Source organism: Melanotaenia boesemani, chromosome 21, assembly GCF_017639745.1.
Source record: "Melanotaenia boesemani isolate fMelBoe1 chromosome 21, fMelBoe1.pri, whole genome shotgun sequence".
Lineage (NCBI taxonomy): Eukaryota > Metazoa > Chordata > Actinopteri > Atheriniformes > Melanotaeniidae > Melanotaenia > Melanotaenia boesemani.
This window is the reverse complement of record NC_055702.1, coordinates 3,565,060-3,585,800: the sequence shown is the minus strand read 5'-3', so window position 1 is coordinate 3,585,800 and position 20,741 is coordinate 3,565,060. Positions and strand designations below refer to the sequence as shown.

The window sequence follows — 20,741 nt, the reverse complement described above, 5'->3', positions numbered from 1 at the left end:
CCTAGGGACTATGGATGCAAATTAGCATTGTTGCTATAATCCAGCATGTTTACATCTGTCACTAACTGAAAAGATGTTCATTAATGTGCACTGTCCCTATTAAATTATATATATATATATATATATATATATATATACACACACACACAATGTGAAAGCTATAGAATCAGAAAACCTTCATTGCAGTTTGTTTTTGCATTTTTCTCTTGCTATTACATTGAAGCCTGTAGAAAATGTTTTCACTTGAAATTACTCAGAAAAAGAAAAATGCATATAAAGACATAACAAATAAATGCAACATATTTGAACAGATTTTTTTCTCATTTATTTAATGATTGATGTTGTTTTATGGGTGATAACTAATAGGCTCTGTTAGTTCCAAGTTAAATGTGTGCAATAAGGTCATTAAAAAGTTTTTAATAAACACTGAACCAGACGGGCCCTCAACTTGTTCCAATATTTTCATTTTGGCCGCTATGTATTTGAGTTATATGTTACCATGGATGTGGTGAGTTAGTGACCACTAGGTAGCGCATAGTCACCAAGCAGGGGTTGTTCTCTGCTGTTGTTTGCTCCTGTGATGTTAATGAAGTAGTACATGAAATGGATTTTCCCCAGTGTGAATCCACGTGATATTTAAGCGTATTCTTACATCTAAACTCTTTACCACAATCACTACAAGTAAATGGTTTCTCCCCAGTGTGAATCAACATGTGAGATTTAAGCGTATCCTTACATCTAAACTCTTTACCACAATCAATACAAGGAAACGGTTTCTCCCCAGTGTGAATCAACATGTGATATTTAAGGTGACACTCGCGTCTAAACTTTTTGCCACAATCACTACAAGGAAACGGTTTCTCCCCAGTGTGAATCGACATGTGATCTTTAAGCTGACTGTTATATCTAAACTTCTTGCCACAATCACTACAAGAAAACTGTTTCTCCCCATTATGAATCCACATGTGATATTTAAGGTCACGCTCACGTCTAAACTTGTTGCCACAATCACTACAAGGAAACGGTTTCTCCCCAGTGTGAATCGACATGTGATCTTTAAGCTGACTGTTGTATCTAAACTTCTTGCCACAATCACTACAAGAAAACTGTTTCTCCCCATTATGAATCCACATGTGACATTTAAGGTCAGCCTTACGTCTGAACTTTTTGCCACAATCACTACAAGGAAACGGTTTCTCAGCAGTGTGACTTTTTTTTTGTGGATTCTCATTTGGTTTCTCTCTAAAACGTTCATCAACCAGAGAGATGGAAGAATCCTTTTCTGGATGGAGCTTCATGTGTTTCTGAAGAGACTGTTTGGAGAGTAATTGTTTACCACACTCTGAGTATCCGAAGGATCTTTTGGTAGTTTCAGTGACTGATATTGGCCTCAAATCATTGTCTCTTTCTGCATTTTCACATTCTGAAACTAAAGACACTGCATTCGTATCATGGTCATCATAATCATCATCGTCATCACCACCAGTCTCTGAAGCTTTTTCATCTGGATGTGGTTGCAAATTACTATCTGGACTTGGTTTCCTGTGTGGTTCCGGTCCTTTACAGTCCTCTCCATCAGGTTCTTTCTTCATCTGTGTTGCTGAGCTGCAGGTTGGAGCTTCTGTCTCTCTGTTGTCTTCAGTTTTGATTTGATGAAGCTGTGACAACTGAGGTTTCTCTTCATTTTCTTCACTCTTTACATAATCATTGAATCTGCTGCCATCAGCCTCTTTCTGATCATAAAACCTCTTTCCCTCCTGACTGATCCCGAGTTCCTCCTCTTCCTCCTTTATCTGGAGTGACCCTGGGCTCTGCTGTTTCAGACTGGAGTTCCCGGGAACCTCTTCTTTAATCACAAACAGTTGCTGGACATCTGCAGGAAAATAAAGAAACATTTATCAACCGTTCGTAGAAACAATACTTATTTCCAGTCTATGAGTAACTGTAAATATTTTTTTAATGATCACAACAAGCAAAGCGCGTGGAGGCTGAACAGTTGGGATGCAAAGAAATGTGAGGAAATGGACTCTGAATAACAAGATGAAAGAGGGGTGACAGCTGAAGAGGAAGGGCCCAAGCAGGGCCATACTGGGACAAGCCCCTTTCCGACTGTAGGAACCTTTTGCAGTTCCTATAACCTTTTCGGGAACCTGGCCGTTTTTTCGCGCATTGGGACATATAGGAACTAGGGGTAAAAGCCCTCAGTTCCTATAAACATTTTAGCTCCTACTCCGAGGCAGGGTCTTTTCAAGGTTCTATAGCAGGGCTACTCAATTCGGTCCTACGAGGGCCGCAATCCAGCAGGTTTTCCATGTATCCCTGCACCAATACACCTGAGTCAAATTAATGAGTCATTGTGTAGAACCTGATTGGCTGTTAGAGCCACCTAATTTGATTCAGGTGTGTTGGTGCAGGGATACATGGAAAACCTGCTGGATTGCGGCCCTCGTAGGACCAAATTGAGTAGCCCTGTTCTATAGGAACCCTCTTGACGTGACTGGTAGCAACGCCCCTTGCCAGATATCCACATCTTGTGTCCCCACCATAAAAAAAAAAAAACATGGTTGCAGCTACGGACGACAACAAAAAGAGCATGCAATAAATGGGCCGGCAAAGAGGTCAAAATTATCTTCTGACCATCTATGCCACAGAGGATATTCAGTTCCACCATCAGCCAGGAGAGGGCAGTAAGTAATCAACTGTAGTTACACCATCAGCCAGTAGAGGGCAGTAAGTAATCAACTGTAGTTACACCATCGGCCAGTAGAGGGCATGTAGCTAATTAACAGCAGTTCCCCCATCAGCCAGTAGAGGGCACTAACTAATCAAATGCAGTTCCACCATCAGCCAGAAGAGGGCACTAATCAACTGCAGTTCCACCAACAGCCAGGAGGGGGCAGATAAAAATAAATGGCTGTTCTACCATCAGCCAGTAGTGGCCATGTAACTAAAAAACTGCAGTTTCACGATCAGCCAATAGAAAGGATTAATAATAATCTGCAGTTGCACGATCAGCCAGAAGAGGAGTTGAATTAATCAATTCCAGGTCCACCATCAGTCAGTAGAGGGCATGTAACTAATCAACAGCAGTTCCCGCATCAGCCAGCAGAGGGCACTGGATAATCAAATGCAGTTCCACCATCAGCCAGCAGAGGGCACTAACTAATCAAATGCAGTTCCACCATCAGCCAGTAGAGGGCATGTAACTAATCAACAGTAGTTCCCCCATCAGCCAACAGAGGGCACTAACAAATCAACTGCAGTTCCACCATCAGCCAGGTGAGGGCAGTAAGTAATCAACTGTAGTTACACCATCAGCCAGTAGAGGGCAGCAGTTCCCCCATCAGCCCGTAGAGGGCACTAACTAATCAAATGCAGTTCCACCATCAGCCAGGAGAGGGCACTAATCAACTGCAGTTCCACCAACAGCCAGGAGGGGGCAGATAAAAATAAATGGCTGTTCTACCATCAGCCAGTAGTGGGCATGTAACTAATTAACTGCAGTTTCACTATCAGCCAGTAGAGAGGATAAAAAATAATATTCTGAGGTTCCACTATCTGCCAGAAGAGGAGTTGAATTAATCAATTCCAGGTCCACCATCAGCAAGGAGAGGGCAGTAACCAAACAACTGTAGTTTCACCATCAGTCAGTAGAGGAGATTAAAAATAATAATCTGCAGTTCCACTATCCGCCAGAAGAGGATTCGAATTAATCAACTCCTGTTCTACCATCAGCCAGTAGAGGGCAGTAACTAAGCAACAGCAGTTAAAACACTAGAAAGCAGAGAACAATAACTAAAAACCTGCAGTTCCCTTATCAGCCAGTAAAGGGCACTAACTAATCAACTGCAGTTCTACCATCAGCCAGTAGAGGTGTTGAATTAATCAACTGCAGTTCCACCAACAGCCAGTAGAGGGCAGTTAATAAAAAACTCCAGCTCCACCATCAGCCAGGAGAGGGCACTAACTAATCAACTGCAGTTCCACCATCAGCCAGGAGAGGGCAGTAAGTAATCAACTGCAGTTCCACCAACAGCCAGTAGAGGGCATGTAACTAATCAAATGCAGTTCCTACATTAACCAGAAGAGGGCAGATAAAAATAAATGGCTGTTCTACCATCAGCCAGTAGTGGGCATGTAACTAATAAACTGCAGTTTCACAATCAGCCAATAGAGAGGATAAAAAATAGTATTCTGCAGTTCCACCACCAGTCAGGAGAGAGCAGTAAGTAATCAACTGCAGTTCCACCATCGGCCAGTAGAGGGCACTAACTAATCAAATGTAGTTCCACTATCAGCCAGGAGAGGGCACTAATCAACTACAGTTCTGCCATCAGCCAGAAGAGGGCACTAAGTAATCAACTGTAGTTCCACCATCAGCTAGTAGAGGGCAGTGATCAATTTGTGATTAGGGCAGTCAGGCTACCTCTGGCGAGCTCATGGAGGGCCTTACTCCTGTTCCTCCTTGCACAAAGGCGGAGGATGGATGAGCTGCACTATCTGAGCCCCAAGTGTGGGTTGTAGACTCCGTCTCATGCTACAACTAGAGTGAAAGCACTGCCAGCATTCAAAAGTGACCAAAACATCAGCCAGAAAGCAGGAACTGAGAAGTGGTCTGTGGTCACCACCTGCAGAACTGCTCCTTTATTGGGGGTGGGCTAATTGCCGATAATTTCCACCTGTTGTCTGTTCCATTTGCACAACAGCATGTGAAATTGATTGTCAGTCAGTGTTGCTTCCTAAGGGGACAGTTTGATTTCACAGAAGTGTGATTGACTTGGAGTTACATTGTGTTGTTTAAGTGTTCCCTTTATGTTTTTGAGCAATGTATATGTTATTCAGTCATGAAAATAAATGGAAATTGGAGTTTATTTAATAAATAACCATTAAATCACAAAATCTCACTGGATTGCGGGGTAATGTAAAAGTACTGTGTGCTAACGCGAAAATCCGTGTCTCCTGGGGGTCTCCGTAACGTTTGGCCAAAATTTGTGTGAAAACGCACTTCGGTAAAGTTAGAAAGATATTCACAGATTCGACTTTTCCAGATTATTAACTCATCAACAGAACATTGCTTCTACAAAACCGACACAACACCGCAATCACAGCAACGTAGACTGCGAGCTACAATCGTATTTTCCTCAAAACGAACTGTCCTCCGAGCTGGGAGACTTGCATTGGGTTCTATGCAGAATCTGCTGGTGCTTGACTGGGCAGGGACCGTCTGCAAATATAACACAGAAAAAAATACAAAAAAAAAGTTCAATAACTACATTATGACATGTTGTAGTGCCACCAAACTCACAGTACCAATAAACCGTCTCATCTTGATCACATTACAGCTCTTACTCTGGTAAAATATGCTTAACTGTATTTTTAGGATTTTTTTTTCATCATTTAAATAAGTAGTAAATTAGCAATAACTAGAATGTGACATGTTCTAGTAATTTTCTTGTTCTTGATACTTGTCTAATTTAGGTGGATGAAATGATCTGTTATTGGGTTATTACCTCATGACTGCCTATTGGCCACTGTCTTGAAACCAATCAGAAAAAGGATGCACAGTATGACTAAGCAAAACATGCAAACATTTCTTTTCTCATGCGCCTATGCATGAAATCTGCACAGAAACTTTTTAACTTATCTTGCTTTTAATCATTTTAATGTAATTTACTATTTTATTGTGATTATGTGTTGATGCCTTTTAGTGTTTTTAAATATCTGTAATGTCTTTGTTTTATGTAAAGCACTTTGAATTGTCCTGTACATGAAATGTGCTGTACAAATAAACTGCCTTGCCTTGACTAAGCACTTGCCAATGATATGCAGCCATCATTTAGGCAGTACAATAATTTTTTATGGATTAGTGTTAAAAAAAACAGACCTTTCTCAGGTGTTTTCTTTTCCGTTTTTTTCCAAGACAAAATAGTCAAAATACTTTTCTTCTTTTTCTTTTTTTCATTTTAATAGTTGCAAGAAATGAGCTATTCTTGTATGCTTGATTAGTGTTCAATTTCAATTTTAACATTAAGCTTGTGAGTTATTGATCCCATAACATTTTTTAAACCTGTCTTTAGATATCTGTTGATTTTTTTACCATATTTGATCATTTAGATCTTGACTTGAAACAAAGAAGCTCTTTCTTTTCATCTCACTTTTATTTGGTTAAATTTTGATCATTTTAATACTGTAGTTTTAAATCTTTTGTAACCTTAGAAAAGCATATCCATGTAAGGTTTCAGATTTACATTTTCCCTAGGTTACAAGCTTTAAAGATAATGGGGAGAGTAAAAAAGGGAAAGAGCATTGTTAGGAAAGACTTATGGGCAAACGCTGGTGGAATAGCAGCCCTGGTCAAAATAATGAAGAGTAAAGGCATTACAAGCCAAAATACAGATTACGCTTCAGAAATCTAGTCAGAAATTTCATTAGCCCTATTTGGTAAAGATGATCCAAAAAACCGTCACTGGCTCTGGGTCGTGTGGACCAAGAATCGGAGAGAAAAAACAGAAAAAGTCAAAAGAACTGGAAGACAAAGACAATTAGAGGAAGAAATCAAAGTAGAAGATTTTCAAAACACTAAAGAAGACAGACAATGATGTCCCAGATGAATACATACAAAATATTAAAGAAGACAAACAAAGGAAGACGGACCAGCGAAATATTCAAGCAGAGGGCCACGTCACAGCTGAAGACATGAAAAACACTGAAAAAGAAGAAAAACTAAAGAAAATTTCTGTACAAACTGAGGTTAAGTTTAAACAAAATACTGAACAATGGAGAAAGCTGCCAGCAGTATCAAAAAAGTTCACCATTACAATAAAACCAGATAAATGGCCTCGGACCAACATTTTATACAACAGCTTACGGAAAATAAGAGTCAGCACATCAAAACAACTCAGCCGAAAAATCAAAAGGCCATATTTAAATATTAGTGCCGTTTGTACCTTTCCTTCCTGTAGTACTACATACTTTTTAGAATGAAAAGAAAGCCAACAGGGAACACTGGAATCAAAATAACTGTGCAACAAAAGGGAGAAATAAAACACGAGAGACAATTTAGACGGGCAGCATATACAAAAAGAGGCAGGATTGCAAGGGCTCTACGCCCTGGAGTGAACCATAACCCGAAGTCTGAGTAAGAATGTTCTGGGAGTTATCAGGTCAGAACTCAGCAAGAGAAACAGAGTTCATGATGATGTGTTCGTGGAGATTTATCTCACACAAAAAATCATCAAGGAATGTTACACTCAATTTCACAGAATTCCTGGATACATTCAGCACCTGCAAATTGATCTCTTTGGTGTACACATGTATACAGAAACAGGAATCAGCATTCTTGTCCAACATCTGAGAAAGAAATTCCCACTGACCTTGTACCTAGATGCGACTGGTAAGGTTGCATCCAAAGTTCCTGGTCAAACCAGGAGACTTCTTTATTATTCCCTCACTCTTCCTGGAGATGGTGAGAGTGTACCTCCCCTTCCAGTCTGTGAGATGCTCACTACTGAACACTCGATACCACCCATCACATTCTGGCTGATGTGGTTTCTGCGATACCTTTCACAGAACACAAAGTTCAAAGTTCATCAGGTTAAAACCGACTACAGCTGGGCACTGATGAATAGTGTTCTTCTGTCCTTCAACAAGGAGAGTGTCTTCAGCTACCTGGACAGGGCTTTCGCTATTTGTTCAGGACAGATTAAGTCAAAAGTCATGAAGTTCACTGTGTTGCATTTATGCTTTGCACATGTGTTGAAAGCAGTTGCTCATTCCATTGGACGAAAAACTGATAATAAGGGTTTAAAAGCTTTTGCAACATTTGCATTTGCCAGGTTGCAAAACACAACCTCAATGACCGACGCCGTCCACATCTTCCGGTCTTTGTGCAGTGCTTTATGTGGGAAACATAACAGCAAAACTGTCCTCCTTAACTTGAAAGTCATGCAGGAATTAATAAATAAAAGGCAGGGTACCTGACATGGATGAGACAGAAAAGCTGGAGGTCAGCCAACTGGTAAAAGAAGAAGATGATGAAGAAAAAAGAAAAGCCAGCACAATTATTGGCAAATCTCCTTTCACATACAAATTTAAGGAGGTTTTGAAGGAAGTACTAAGTGGCCTTGGAAAAGAGGATGTCCAGGCCCTGGGATCGTTGACATCCTTTTTGAAAGCTACCTGGGAATTCTCCCACGTTGGAGTGGTCTGTTGTTGGGAGATTTGAAAAAGCATGCATTAGACAAATGTGAAAAGAACTTTGAACCACGGAAAACAAGGGACACACACTGCCATGTTGAGAGAAGGTTTGGTATCATCAAGAGGTCAATACTGAAAAAGCAGAGACAACTGAGACCAGCAACATTCATTGATAATTTACTTCAAATGACTAGGTGAATACTTTTTAAAGTGATGAGTTTTGTTAACCATATATGTTGAATGTATTTGGACTAGTAAGCCAAGCGAAGTTGTTGTGAAAAATGATCAACAGAGGGTAAAGGTCACACTCAGAAGGAATTCCAGAGTTTAAGGCCTCATGATTAGGAGAGGTAAGCTTGTTTTTGTGCTCAAACAGTTGTGTTTTAATATTGTGCTACAATGGTTTTAAACTAGATTTCCTTGTAAGAAAGTCTGAACTTTTACTTTAAACCAAAACTAACCGTTGCTTAAAAATATAATCTATTTTCAAACATATTCATAAATACTGTATAAGAATATTCTCAAAATCACAATTCCAAGAAATACAACTACCTGAAGAAACTAGTCCATGCACTGTAACAGTGTCTTTACGGGGTCTACCTGAAAAACTAGTCAGACACCTGCAGCTTATTCAGAACTCTGCTGCTCGAGTCCTCACTAAAACAAGAAAGTGGACCACACCAGTCCAGTTCTGAGGTCTTTACACTGGCTGCCTGTTCATCAGAGAATAGACTTTAAAGTTCTGCTGCTGGTCTAGAAAGCTCTGAATGGTTTAGGACCAAAATACATCAGTGACCTCTTGACCCAGTATGAACCTACCAGAACCCTCAGGTCATCTGGATCCGGTCTCTTATCAGTTCCCAGAGTCAGAACCAGACATGGAGAAGCTGCCTTCAGCTTCTATGCTCCACATGTCTGAAACAAACTCCCAGAAAACCTCAAATCAGCTGAAACAGTTTATTTAAATCCAAGTTAAAGACCCACCTGTTCTCTGCTGCATTTTAATACAGTTCTGATTTACACCTTTACGTCTGCCTTGCCTAATTAAGACTATATGATTATGACATTGTTGCTTTTTTTGTTACTGTTTGAATATTAATTTGGTTTATTGATATGCATGTTGTTAACAGTATCTCCATGCCCTTTCAAACCACATTTGTGTGGTTGATCCTCTGCATGAAATGAAGCTGAGGACTCCAGGGAGGATGGCTACAGATTTGAGTATTGTTTTTTATCTTATTAAAAATAAGAATACAGTGTGAAACCTGTGGACGATGGTTCCATACTGAATGCATTGACATGACACCAGCACAGATGCCAAACAAAGACACCCCTCGGTACTGTGTGTTGTGCAACTAGAACATCGATAGTTAGGTTTCGCTGACTGTAACCAGATACTGGATTGCTTATGTTTGAGAGTGTGAGAAATAAATGTTGGTAAACCTCAAAGATTAACATTATGAGAATATGAATCTTGTATGTTTGGGTGATTGCTATATTATGTGGTCTTTCTGGTTTTTTTAGATGGAGCAGCTGATAAGGCACAGCATAGTTAGAGAAAGGGGATGACCACTAGGCTGTCTGTCACCCCGCAAACCTTTTCATTTTTACCATGGCATATATATTCTTTCAAATTGTATTTTTTTTACCCCTCTGCTTAAGCTATTTCAGAAGCTATATATGTGTATATACAGTCAAACACAGAATGTTTATTAAAAGTTGTTTTCCCATTTCAGTTCACAAAGGTGTGTTACTTTCTTTGCCATATATAGCAAAACATAAAGGTCGTAAGCATGAAGTAACACTATCTAAAATAGTGAATTTAAAAAATAAATAAATACATATAGAGGCAAAGTGAAATATTTATCATTTACCAAATGATGAGATGATTTATTAGTACTGAGCTTGGTGGCACTACAACATGTCATATTTTAGTTATTGAATATTTTCCTTTCATACTTTTTCGGTGTTAGAATTTGCAGACGGTCCCTGCCCAGTCAAGCGCCAGCAGTCTCTGGATAGAACCCAATGCAAGTTCCCAGCTCGCAGTCTATGGTGCTGTGATTGCGGTGTTGTGTCGATTTTGTAGACGCATTGTTCCATTGATGAGTTATTAATCTGGAAAAACCGAATCTGCGAATATCTTTCGGACTACGCGCCGGACAACGCGCCAATACATTACAATCTGATAATTCAACAACAGTTTCGATTGCAGAAACGCTCCCGTTGTATCTGTTATTATTCTTACCTGTGGGTTCATCCTTAACATCCTGCAGCTGATGATGAAGTCCGAAGGGTTTAATTTCCATGTGGTCATACAAAAGCAAATTTTTACTGCTCTTTTGTTTAAGATAAAACATTTTTTGCATGGTGTCCGTATTGGTTCTGTTTTATTTTGAGAAATAAAACAAATTAGCACAGAATCGATTACAGCTTACTGGCTTCAAAGTTTTCGTTATAAAAACTTCCGCAGTGTCTCTTTGTGTTTGCGAGCTAGTAGTTTCTGCATGTGTTTAATAGGGATTTTGATCAGGCATCCGCACGGACACGCTTTCATTCTTCTTCTCGAGTTTCTTCTTCTTCTTCTTCTTCTTGATTTTTGGCGGGTGGCACCTTCCAATCAGGTGCATTACTGCCACCTACTATGCTGGAGTGTGGGTCTGAGCGGAGAAGACACAAAAAAAAGTAAAAAAAGAAAAAAGAAAAAGATAAAAAAAAAAAAAAAGTTCTTTTCGAGTTTCAGCTGCACAGGCGCGTTTATAGCGTGTTGTTGCCATTTTACTATTCGGTGTTATAATTCTTCGTAAACTAGATACAGTCATTGTCAGACTCCTATACTAATTTATATAAATTATATTCATCTATATAAATTAATATTGTGTAAATATTGTAACTGTATATTTGTTTTGGTCCTGCTTATTTCCAAAGCCCCACATTCACATTAGCGTTTTCTTATCTGAGCCAGTCCACTTTTGATCTCCCAGTGCAAGTTTCTAATTTTTCCAATAAAAAACACTGACTTTTCTGTTTGAATTTAGAATTTGTGGGATCCTTCTACTCCTACAGAAAACATACGTTTTTTCACACTGTTAAGTAGTCCTAATTATCTTCAAATAGTAGTGCTTCTGTTGTTTTAAACCAGGGGTGCCCAAATCCGGTCCTCGAGATCTACCATCCTGCAACTTTTAGATGCAACCCTTCTCCAACACACCTGAATCAAATGACTGGCTCGTTACCAGGCCTCTGCAGAGCTGAATGACACGCAGATGACGTCTGATACAAGCGCGTTGGAGAAGGACTGCATCTAAAAGTTGCAGGATGGTAGATCTCGAGGACCGAACTTGGGCACCCCTGTTTTAAACAGTGGGTCCATCACTACCCAGAGAAGTATCTTTCCTTGATTTATGGCTCTTTTTTTTAATGCATCCAATGTAAAGAATCAGCATTTTCTTTATAGAAAAGCTTATTTGCCCGGTTCTATTTCATAATATGTTTTCTGTATTTGAATTGCTGGTGCTGTACATTTTCAACTGTTTAACAAGCATGTTCACTGCTTCATGGAATGAAGGATAGAGATTCTCACCTCCTTGAACACTGGTCATTTTGAGCACTAAGTTTGATTTTGTTTGGCAGGTGTATCAGGTCCTAACTTTGCTCAGTACAACCTACAACCTTGTTCCTTATTTTTCCTTGTTCTTCCACATGTCAATTATACACCAAATTTCCTCTCATAGTTTTAGTGTCTTTAGATTTTTAAAGCAGATTTAAATTAGACTGCCAACAATTTCTATAGCTCTGTTAAATCTGGAGTATAACACCTGCGTTTCCAGTTCTCTGTTTTGATGAATACAACTTCATGGGCAGTAAATACAACAACAAAATGTTAAGAGAATTAATGCACAGAAGAATTTTCCCTCTGCCTGGGTAAAATCAATTAAGATGTTCAAAGAAATTAATATCATCACAACTACAACCAAAATTTTCTAGTTTCCTTTTTAACCCCAAATCAACTATTTGTTTTGAAGTTCACTTCAAAACAACAAGTGATATTTCACTATCTTGTGTTTTTTTCTGTGAGTCATTTCTTCCAGCCAGAGCTGGGAGGAGTGGCATATATGTTGGTTGTATTTACCCACAATGTTCTGCGTTGAACCTAGGATGACCATTACGTTGTGGTCTGCCTCCTGGATTTGGTTTACTTGAAGCAAACTTACACCAGTGTTCTTTTCGTCAACGATGACAATGACAAATTTATTTAGTTGATCAACTTTTTTTGTCATGACGATAACGAGACACTGACGAGCTAAACGTGGCTCTCTGATGATGAAAAGATGACAAGATGTGTTTTTTGTTGAAGAGATGAGATGAAAATGTTCAAGAGCTGACTGTCCGACATTAAAAATGCATTACATTTCTGCCTATTGTGAGCGCAATCTGTCAGTCAGCAATGCTGCTGCACATTGGCCAAGCCCACCACCAGACGTGCAGCGCACACAGACAAGCAGTTTACTCATTCATAGATAAATCATGGTGGTCGAAAGCGATGAAACAATACATGGACATATTTTAACTATAATCCATCATAATTTCACTGGCAGACTAGGTCAAGTTGAACATGTGTTCCTCATCTGTTGCTCATATTTTGGGCATGTGTATGTTCAGGGTGGAGTATTGCACTTCAGAAAATAAGTAAGGATGTTGTTACTCTTGAGAAATTGATTCCACAGTTAGCACGTTATCTGTGCAATGCATAACCCTAAGTAGATCAGACAGTATCTGTTGTTGGCTGGGAAACCTTCTAAGTCTAAAACCATTCCTTTTAATTTTCTAATTATTGATGAAACTAACCAAACAACAAACTCACAATGTGTTCCTATATTCTATTCTATTCTATTCTATTCTATTCTATTCTATTCTATTCTATTCTACAGTCATTTAGCAGATGCTTTTATCCAAAGCGACTTACATTTGAGAGTAAGAACAACACAAGCATGAATTCAAACTTGAACTTATAGATAAGCTATTTTCTTGTGTGATAAAGTAGGGCATCAATTCATGAAAAAAAAAAGTTGAAATATAGAAATAAAAGGTTTGTGCCCAACAGTAATTCAGTATAGCACAGTAGCATTGCATCCCTGTTGATGGGAAAGTCTGGTAAAGGATCTGGTTATTATGCAAAAGTTTTTTTATAAATTGCAATACTTCTTATAAGCTGTCAACCTTGATTCCACTTTTTATTACATATTATTGACCTAAATTAATTTGTTAAAAACTAATACTTTTTTTTACTGGGCTAAAACCTTTTTTGAGTTTTCGTCCACTAAAACTGGCTTAAAACTATGGCCCCTCCTGGAGGGGCCATAGGGGTCAGGTTCAGTGTGAGCTGGGCGGCTGCCAGAGGCAGGGACCCTGGTGGTCTGATCCTCGGCTGCAGAAGCTAGCTTTAGGGATGTGGAATGTCACCTCTCTGGTGGGGAAGGAGCCTGAGCTGGTGCGCGAGGTTGAGCTAGATATAGTTGGACTCACCTCAACGCACGGCTTGGGCTCTGGAACCACTGTCCTTGAGAGGGGCTGGACCCTCTTCCATTCTGGAGTTGCTCCCGGTGAGAGGCGCCGAGCAGGTGGGGGCATGCTCATTGCCCCCTGACTTGGTGCCTGTACGTTGGGGTTTACCCCAGTGGACAAAAGGGTAGCCTCCCTCCACCTTCGGGTAGGGGGACAGGTCCTGACTGTTGTTTGTGCTTATGCACCAAATAACAGTTCAGAGTACCCACCCTTTTTGGAGTCTTTGGAGGGGGTCTTGGAGAGCACTCCTTCCAGGAACTCTCTTGTTCTGCTGGGGGACTTCAATGCTCACGTGGGCAATGACAGCGAGACCTGGAGGGGTGTGATTAGGAGAAACTGCCCCCCTAATCTAAATCCGAGTGGTGTTTTGTTGTTTGGACTGTCCATGAAGAACACCTTGTTCAGACATAAGAGTGTCCACATGTGCACTTGACACCAGGCCACAGTTTGATGATTGACTTTGTAGTCGTGTCGTCGGACTTGCAGCCGCATGTTCTGGATACTCGGGTAAAGAGAGGAGCAGAGCTGTCAACTGATCACCACCTGGTGGTGAGTTGGCTCAGATGGTGGGGGAGGATGCCGGTCAGGCCTGGCAGACCCAAGTGTGTTGTGAGGGTCTGCTGGGAACGTCTAGCAGAGTCCCCTGTCAGAAAGAGTTTCAACTCCCATCTCCGGCAGAGCTTCAACCATGTCCCAGGTGAGGCGAGGGACATTGAGTCAAAATGGGCTGTGTTCCATGCCTCTATTGTCGAGATGGCCAGCCGCAGCTCTGGCTGTAAGGTCTCCGGTGCCTGTCGTGGCGGTAATCCCCGAACTCGTTGGTGGACACCGGCAGTAAGGGATGCCGTCAAACTGAAGAAGGAGTCCTATCAGGCCTTTTTGACCTGTGGGACTCCAGAGGCAGCTGATGGGTATCGGGGGGCTAAGCGCAGTTTCGGCAGTCGCTAAAGCAAAAATTCAGGCATGGGAGGAGTTTGGAGAAGCCATGGAGAATGACTTCCGGACGGCTTCGAGGAGATTCTGGTCCTCCATCCAGCAGCTCAGGAGGGGAAAGCCGTGCTCCGTCAACACTGTGTACAGTGGGGATGGGGGGGCTGCTGACCTCGACTCGGGACATTGTGAGGGGGTGGAAGGAATACTTCAAAGACCTTCTCAATCCCACTAACATGTCTTCCGATGAGAAAGCAGAGTCTGGGGTGGTTGGTGCTGGCTCTCCTATCTCTGGGGCTGAGGTCGCTGAGGTGGTTAAAAAGCTCCTCAATGGCAAGGTCCCGGGGGTGGATGAGGTCCGCCCAGAGTTCCTTAAGGCTCTGGATGCTGTAGGGCTATCTTGGCTGGCACGCCTCTGCAGCATCGCGTGGACATCGGGGACAGTTCCCCTGGACTGGCAGACTGGGGTGGTGGAAAGCTTAGAAATTGGCCTAAAGTTTGAGAGAACATTGGGATCCAAATTAATCTTTTTAAGAGGCTGCACAGCAGCATGTTTCCAAGCAGCTGGAACAAAACCCAGGAGAAGAGCCACGGCTCTGCAGCTGATTTACAGCGTTTAATCTTGACAGGGGCAAGAGCGTCTAAAATATCCGAACACAGTTGTTCAGCATTTCAATGCTACTGTAACTCCACAGAGGGAAGCGCCAACTCTGCAAAAGCAGCAGAAAAAAGCAATACCATCTGTGCATTGATCGGAAGGACAGAGGCGCAAACCAGAACCAGACTTTAAAAGATCAAATAAAACGGGCAGATGATCAGAGATACCAGCATCACAAATCTCCTGAACCTCTCCATGCAGACCAAGAGTAAGAATCAGAAACAGATGCTAGTGGCAGTACCAGCTGGGTTCCATGGTGTGCAACAGAGACAAGTGCCCCACTACTTATCAACTATCAGTGAGGATGTGGGAGATGGACAGGTGCCTGCAGAAGAGATGGTACCCAGCATCCACCAACCTAGAACTAGCATCAGAAGGGACGGCAGTGTTAAAGGTTTCATATTATGCAAAATTCACTTTCTAAAGGTTTCTAACAGTCTTATGTGTCCTCATAGCCTGTGTATGAGGCCCAAGAATTAGAAAATTCTGTAACATCTCTCTTAAGGCGGATTTATGTTCACACAGTGTCTGCATGTGGTCAGTTACGGCGTAGCTGACGCTGGTGAGTTTGCTTTTACACTCGGGAGTAGGGGGTGTGCGTCGTTTTGGTGTCATGTTGCAGTTTCTCCTCCTAATCTGATGGTGGCAGCAGAGGTGGTATCGGCCGGTAAACTCACCAGGTTGGAGTTCTTTTGATGGTTCACTTCAGTTCGGTGGTATTTTCTGTTCTAAAACAATAGTGGAGTCCAGTATGGTTCAGTGTCTTTATTAGCTTGTGGGAAAAAACGAAGAAATAATTTGATCAGCCTCTCATCAACTTAATCCACTTTTTTCTTTTTTTTTTTTTAAACGGTGGTTACCACACAAATTCAACGACAAGATCCAGAAATCCAGCAACACGTGATCCCAAACTGACCAATCACAAGGGAGTACCTCCTCGTAAACAGTCTGCGTAGGAGGGATGCACGTCAGGTCTGGCAGAGGTGAGCATTGAGCCTCTGCAGAGTGACATCGAGTCTATTGCGGTTATGCAGATGCCACTAGACCATAATTTCACCATTACTTGCTTGCTCCACTTTTTAATAAATGTGTGCTCGAACAAGTGAATCTGATATCTTTCCTCTTGTGACATCACAAAGGGAAAACAAAAAACATTCCTCCCAGCAGTGAATCCGGTCATTGACCCGTCCCCCCGGCTAGCTGAGCTTACCCTCTAAAATCATAGAGTGGGCGCCAGCGAAAGCCGGATCTTTTCCCATTGGGGGGTAAGGAAAGGCACCACTCATGAACATTTCAAGGTTCAGACACAGAAACGGCCCGTTCTCAATAGAGCTCACTAGGGCCATATTTGGAATGGCTGAAACTAAGGACCACGGCTGAATTTGGGGTAATCCACTTTAAAAACAATGTTGTTGGACCTCTGACACCCATATAAAATTGTTAAAAAAATGTATAATTTGGGACCTTTAAATGATGCAGATGAAAGAGGCAGATTGGAGCAGAAGAGATTCCAGGAGCCATGTCCAAAGCAAACAGTGTGGTCAAGAGGTTACGACATGTCCTGACTTAGAAACAGTTCAGCTTTAAGGAAAGGAGGAGTGTAGGTATTGAACTTTAGGTTGGTGTCAGTAAGTGAGAGAGTGGGAAGAACATGGCAGGAGCAGATCAGAGGTGACCTAATTACCTATGAGGCAGCAGCTGTGAGGTGAGAGTGAGCAGTCATGAAAAGAGCTCAGGCAGTGTTTGTAGGTTTGTTCTGGATAGAGCTTGGTGACTGTCATAGGTGTTAAGCCCAGCCAAGCAAACTGTTAGTGCTCAGTGGATTTTGGTGGAAAGGTGCTGATCACAGCTGGTTAGGTCTGCCGCTAGCTAAGACATTTAGTGAAGCTATAGGACAAGTCCACCATGTAGGTAGAGATAGAGGAATGTAGAGGGACCTTTTAGGAGCATGCCAGTCTGTTCTCCAACTTATGCTAGCTGACACTAAAACAATTTTCCCGATTGCAGACTAAAAATGGAAATCTTAGGAGTCTTACTGGAGTCACAGTGCGCCTGTCATCTCGGTTGTTAGGTTTAAGCTGGTAATCTGCGCTGTTTAACATCAATCTTTCCCTAGTGTTGGATCAACGACAATATCAAATGTGTTTGATATTATCGCAAGTTGCAGTGACGAAACACAATCAACAACCAATAGATGAGCTCTGACACAGCAGAAACAGGAATCCTGACAGAACAACAGCAAAAAAGGGGGAAAAAAAACAAAACAAAACAAAGACTAACGAAGCGGTGATGGAACATCATTGATGGACCGTCCAGAAAGAGGAACGGATGGTTATTAAGAAGTAAATGTCTGGTGTAGGTCATTTATGTGTTACTGTATAATGATCTAATAAATGAGAGAAGAAGAAAAAACTCATTCATCCCTCCAGATTCTGATGAGTTGGTGTAACACCTGGCAGAGATGCAAAGGAACACTTAATAATGTGTAATTTCCTGGAGGAAAACTCTCTCCTTGCTGGCTTTGCTGTGGGCAGATCAGACCTGTTCAATATTAACTGTCCAACATATCACAAAAAATGCTAAAAGAATCTAGTTGCAGTCTTGTAAATAGTGATTCAGTCTTTGTCAAATCTCAGCCTGAGACTAGGCTGAGACTTAAAACTCTGAACATTTGTCTTTATATGTGAGCTGGTAGTTTTCATGAGTCTTTTGCAAGTCTTTTAAAAGTCTTCTGGTGTAAGCCCAACATTAGGAAGAGGTTCTCCTGCAGTCAGGGATGACCTTGCTGCTCTGGACCTTAATCTTCCCCTGCAACAGATTCTGTTGGGTCAGACTAATATTCAACACACAGTATTGTAGCTGCTCATCATGATCTATTTTGGGCTTTGGTGCAGCTCAGGCGTCACCGTTAGCAGGTCACTCAAGCCGTGTGGACACTCGCACCATCATAGTAAAATGCAACTAAACATTTCTTAGCATGCACGGTCGTTTAAGAGGCTGCATTATCATGGCAATGTACTGTACGTTCATGCTGGTTATGTTAAAACTGAATTGGTAAATGATCTGTACTTATACAGCGCTTTTATCCAAAGAGCTTTACATATATGTCACATTCACACACACATTCACACACTGATGGCGGAAGCTGCCATGCAAGGCGCTCAACCACGACCCATCAGGAGCAATTAGGGGTTTGGTGTCTTGCTCAGGGACACCTCGACATGAATTCCCCGGCCTGGGATTGAACCGGCAATCCTTGGGCTACAGGACAACCCCTCTACAGTAAATGTGTTCTTAGAGATAATACAGTAACATTTCCACACATTTAACATTTAACACATAAAACCCTGGACTGCCGGTCAGTCTGGAGATAAACGTGGGATGTAACAACAGTTGAAAAATATCTAAGAACAAAATATTAACAATACGGTAGCTTTTAAAATATTTTAATAAGACATTTAAAAATGTACATATTCAAAAGTGAAAAATAAAGCAGTAGTCACTGACATCAGAGTTGCTCAAATGACTAAAGTTATGATACTAAAACTTGCCAGTCTAGGCCTGAACGTGATGGGGAAAAAAAATAAAAATCATATAGGGCTGGGTATTGTCACTAGTTTCCTAAATTGAATTGATTTACAACAGTCAATTTTATATATTTCATTTCAATTCAATTTGATCCAGTATTGATTCATTTAAAGCTAACCATCCTGATCAAACATTTGATTTCTTCCCTTTTCTGGAAACTTTGATTTTTTTTAATGAGTTGTCAAATGTTTTTGCAAACACTGATCACATGAAAACGGTTTCACTCCCGTGTGGGTTTTAATATGTCTTGTCATACATCTGAAAATCTTGCGCCACAGTCACCACAAACAAACGGTTTCACTACCAAGTGGTCAATCATGTGCACTCGAAGATCACCCCAAAGATGAAAAGGTCTGTCAAATTTGCTGCAACCTAACGATTTTTCTCCTTAATGAATTGTCATGTGTTTCTTCAGGTCTCCAGGAAGAAAAAATGTTTTCTGACATAAACTACATTTATGTGGTCTCTCTGCTTCGTGGTATTGCATGTGATAAGTCAGTTTACCACAATCATTAGAAACAAGTTTTCTTCCCAGTGTGGATTACGGTGTGTCTATTAAGGTGACTCTTAGATCTAAACTTTTTACCACAGTCACTACAAGGAAACGGTTTCTCCTCAGTGTGAATCCTCATGTGATACTGAAGCCCCTTCTTCGTTCTAAACTCTTTACCACAATCACTACAAGGAAACGGTTTCTCCCCAGTGTGACTCCACATGTGATATTTAAGCTGACGCTTAAGTCTAAACTTTGTGCCACAATCATGACAAGAAAACGGTTTCTCCCCAGTGTGAATCGACATGTGATCTTTAAGCTGACTGTTATATCTAAACTTCTTGCCACAATCACTACAAGAAAACTGTTTCTCCCCATTATGAATCCACATGTGATATTTAAGGTCACGCTCACGTCTAAACTTGTTGCCACAATCACTACAAGAAAACAGTTTCTCCTCAGTGTGACTCAGCATGTGATCTGTGAGCCGACTCTTATATCTAAAGTTCTTCTCACAATCAGTACAAGGAAACCGTTTCTTCCTAGTGTGACTTTTTTTTCGTGGATTCCTGTTTGGTTTCTCTCTAAAACGTCCGTCAACCTGAGAGCTGGAAGAATCCTTTTCTAAATGGAGCATCACGTGTTTCTGAAGAGAATGCTTGGAGAGTAATTGTTTACCACACTCTGAGCATCCAAAGGATCTTTTGGTAGTTTTAGTGACTGATATTGGCCTCAAATCATTGTCACTTTCTGCATTTTCACATTCTGAACCTAAAGACACTGCATTCCAATCATCATCATGACCGCTGGTCTCTGAAGCTTTTTCATCCAGATGTGGTTGCGAATGACTATCTGGACTTGGATTCCTGCATGGTTCTGGTCCTTTACAGTCCTCTCCATCAGGTTCTCTTTTCATCTGTGTTGCTGAGCTGCAGGTTGAAGCTTCTGTCTCTCTGTTGTCTTCAGTTTTGATTTGATGAAGCTGTGACAACTGAGTATTCTCTTCATTTTCTTCACTCCTTACTGATTCATTGAATCTGCTGCCATCAGCCTCCTCCTGACCATAAAACCTCTTTCCCTCCTGACTGATCCCGAGTTCCTCCTCTTCCTCCTTTATCTGGAGTGACCCTGGGCTCAGCTGTTTCAGACTGGAGTTCCCAGAAACCTCTTCTTTAATCACAAACAGCTGCTGGACATCTGCAGGAAAACAAAGAAACAGGCATGGGCTCTCATTTATCAACCGTTTATAGAAAACGTCCTTATTTCCATCCTGAGTAACTGTATATATTTATTTAATGATCAACACGAGCA

At 41.2% G+C, this 20,741-nt stretch overlaps 1 protein-coding gene across 1 annotated transcript; it reads right to left on the bottom strand.

The window, feature by feature from the left end:
• Nucleotides 1–324: 324 nt before the first annotated feature.
• Nucleotides 325–20,383, bottom strand: LOC121632962 (gastrula zinc finger protein XlCGF8.2DB-like). The gene is made up of 2 exons (XM_041974807.1): nt 20,235–20,383; nt 325–1,480 (listed from the first exon to the last, which is right to left on the bottom strand). The coding sequence occupies exons 1-2, from the start codon at nt 20,344–20,346 to the stop codon at nt 495–497; spliced, it is 1,098 nt and encodes a 365-aa protein (XP_041830741.1). The 5' UTR covers nt 20,347–20,383; the 3' UTR covers nt 325–494.
• Nucleotides 20,384–20,741: the final 358 nt, after the last annotated feature.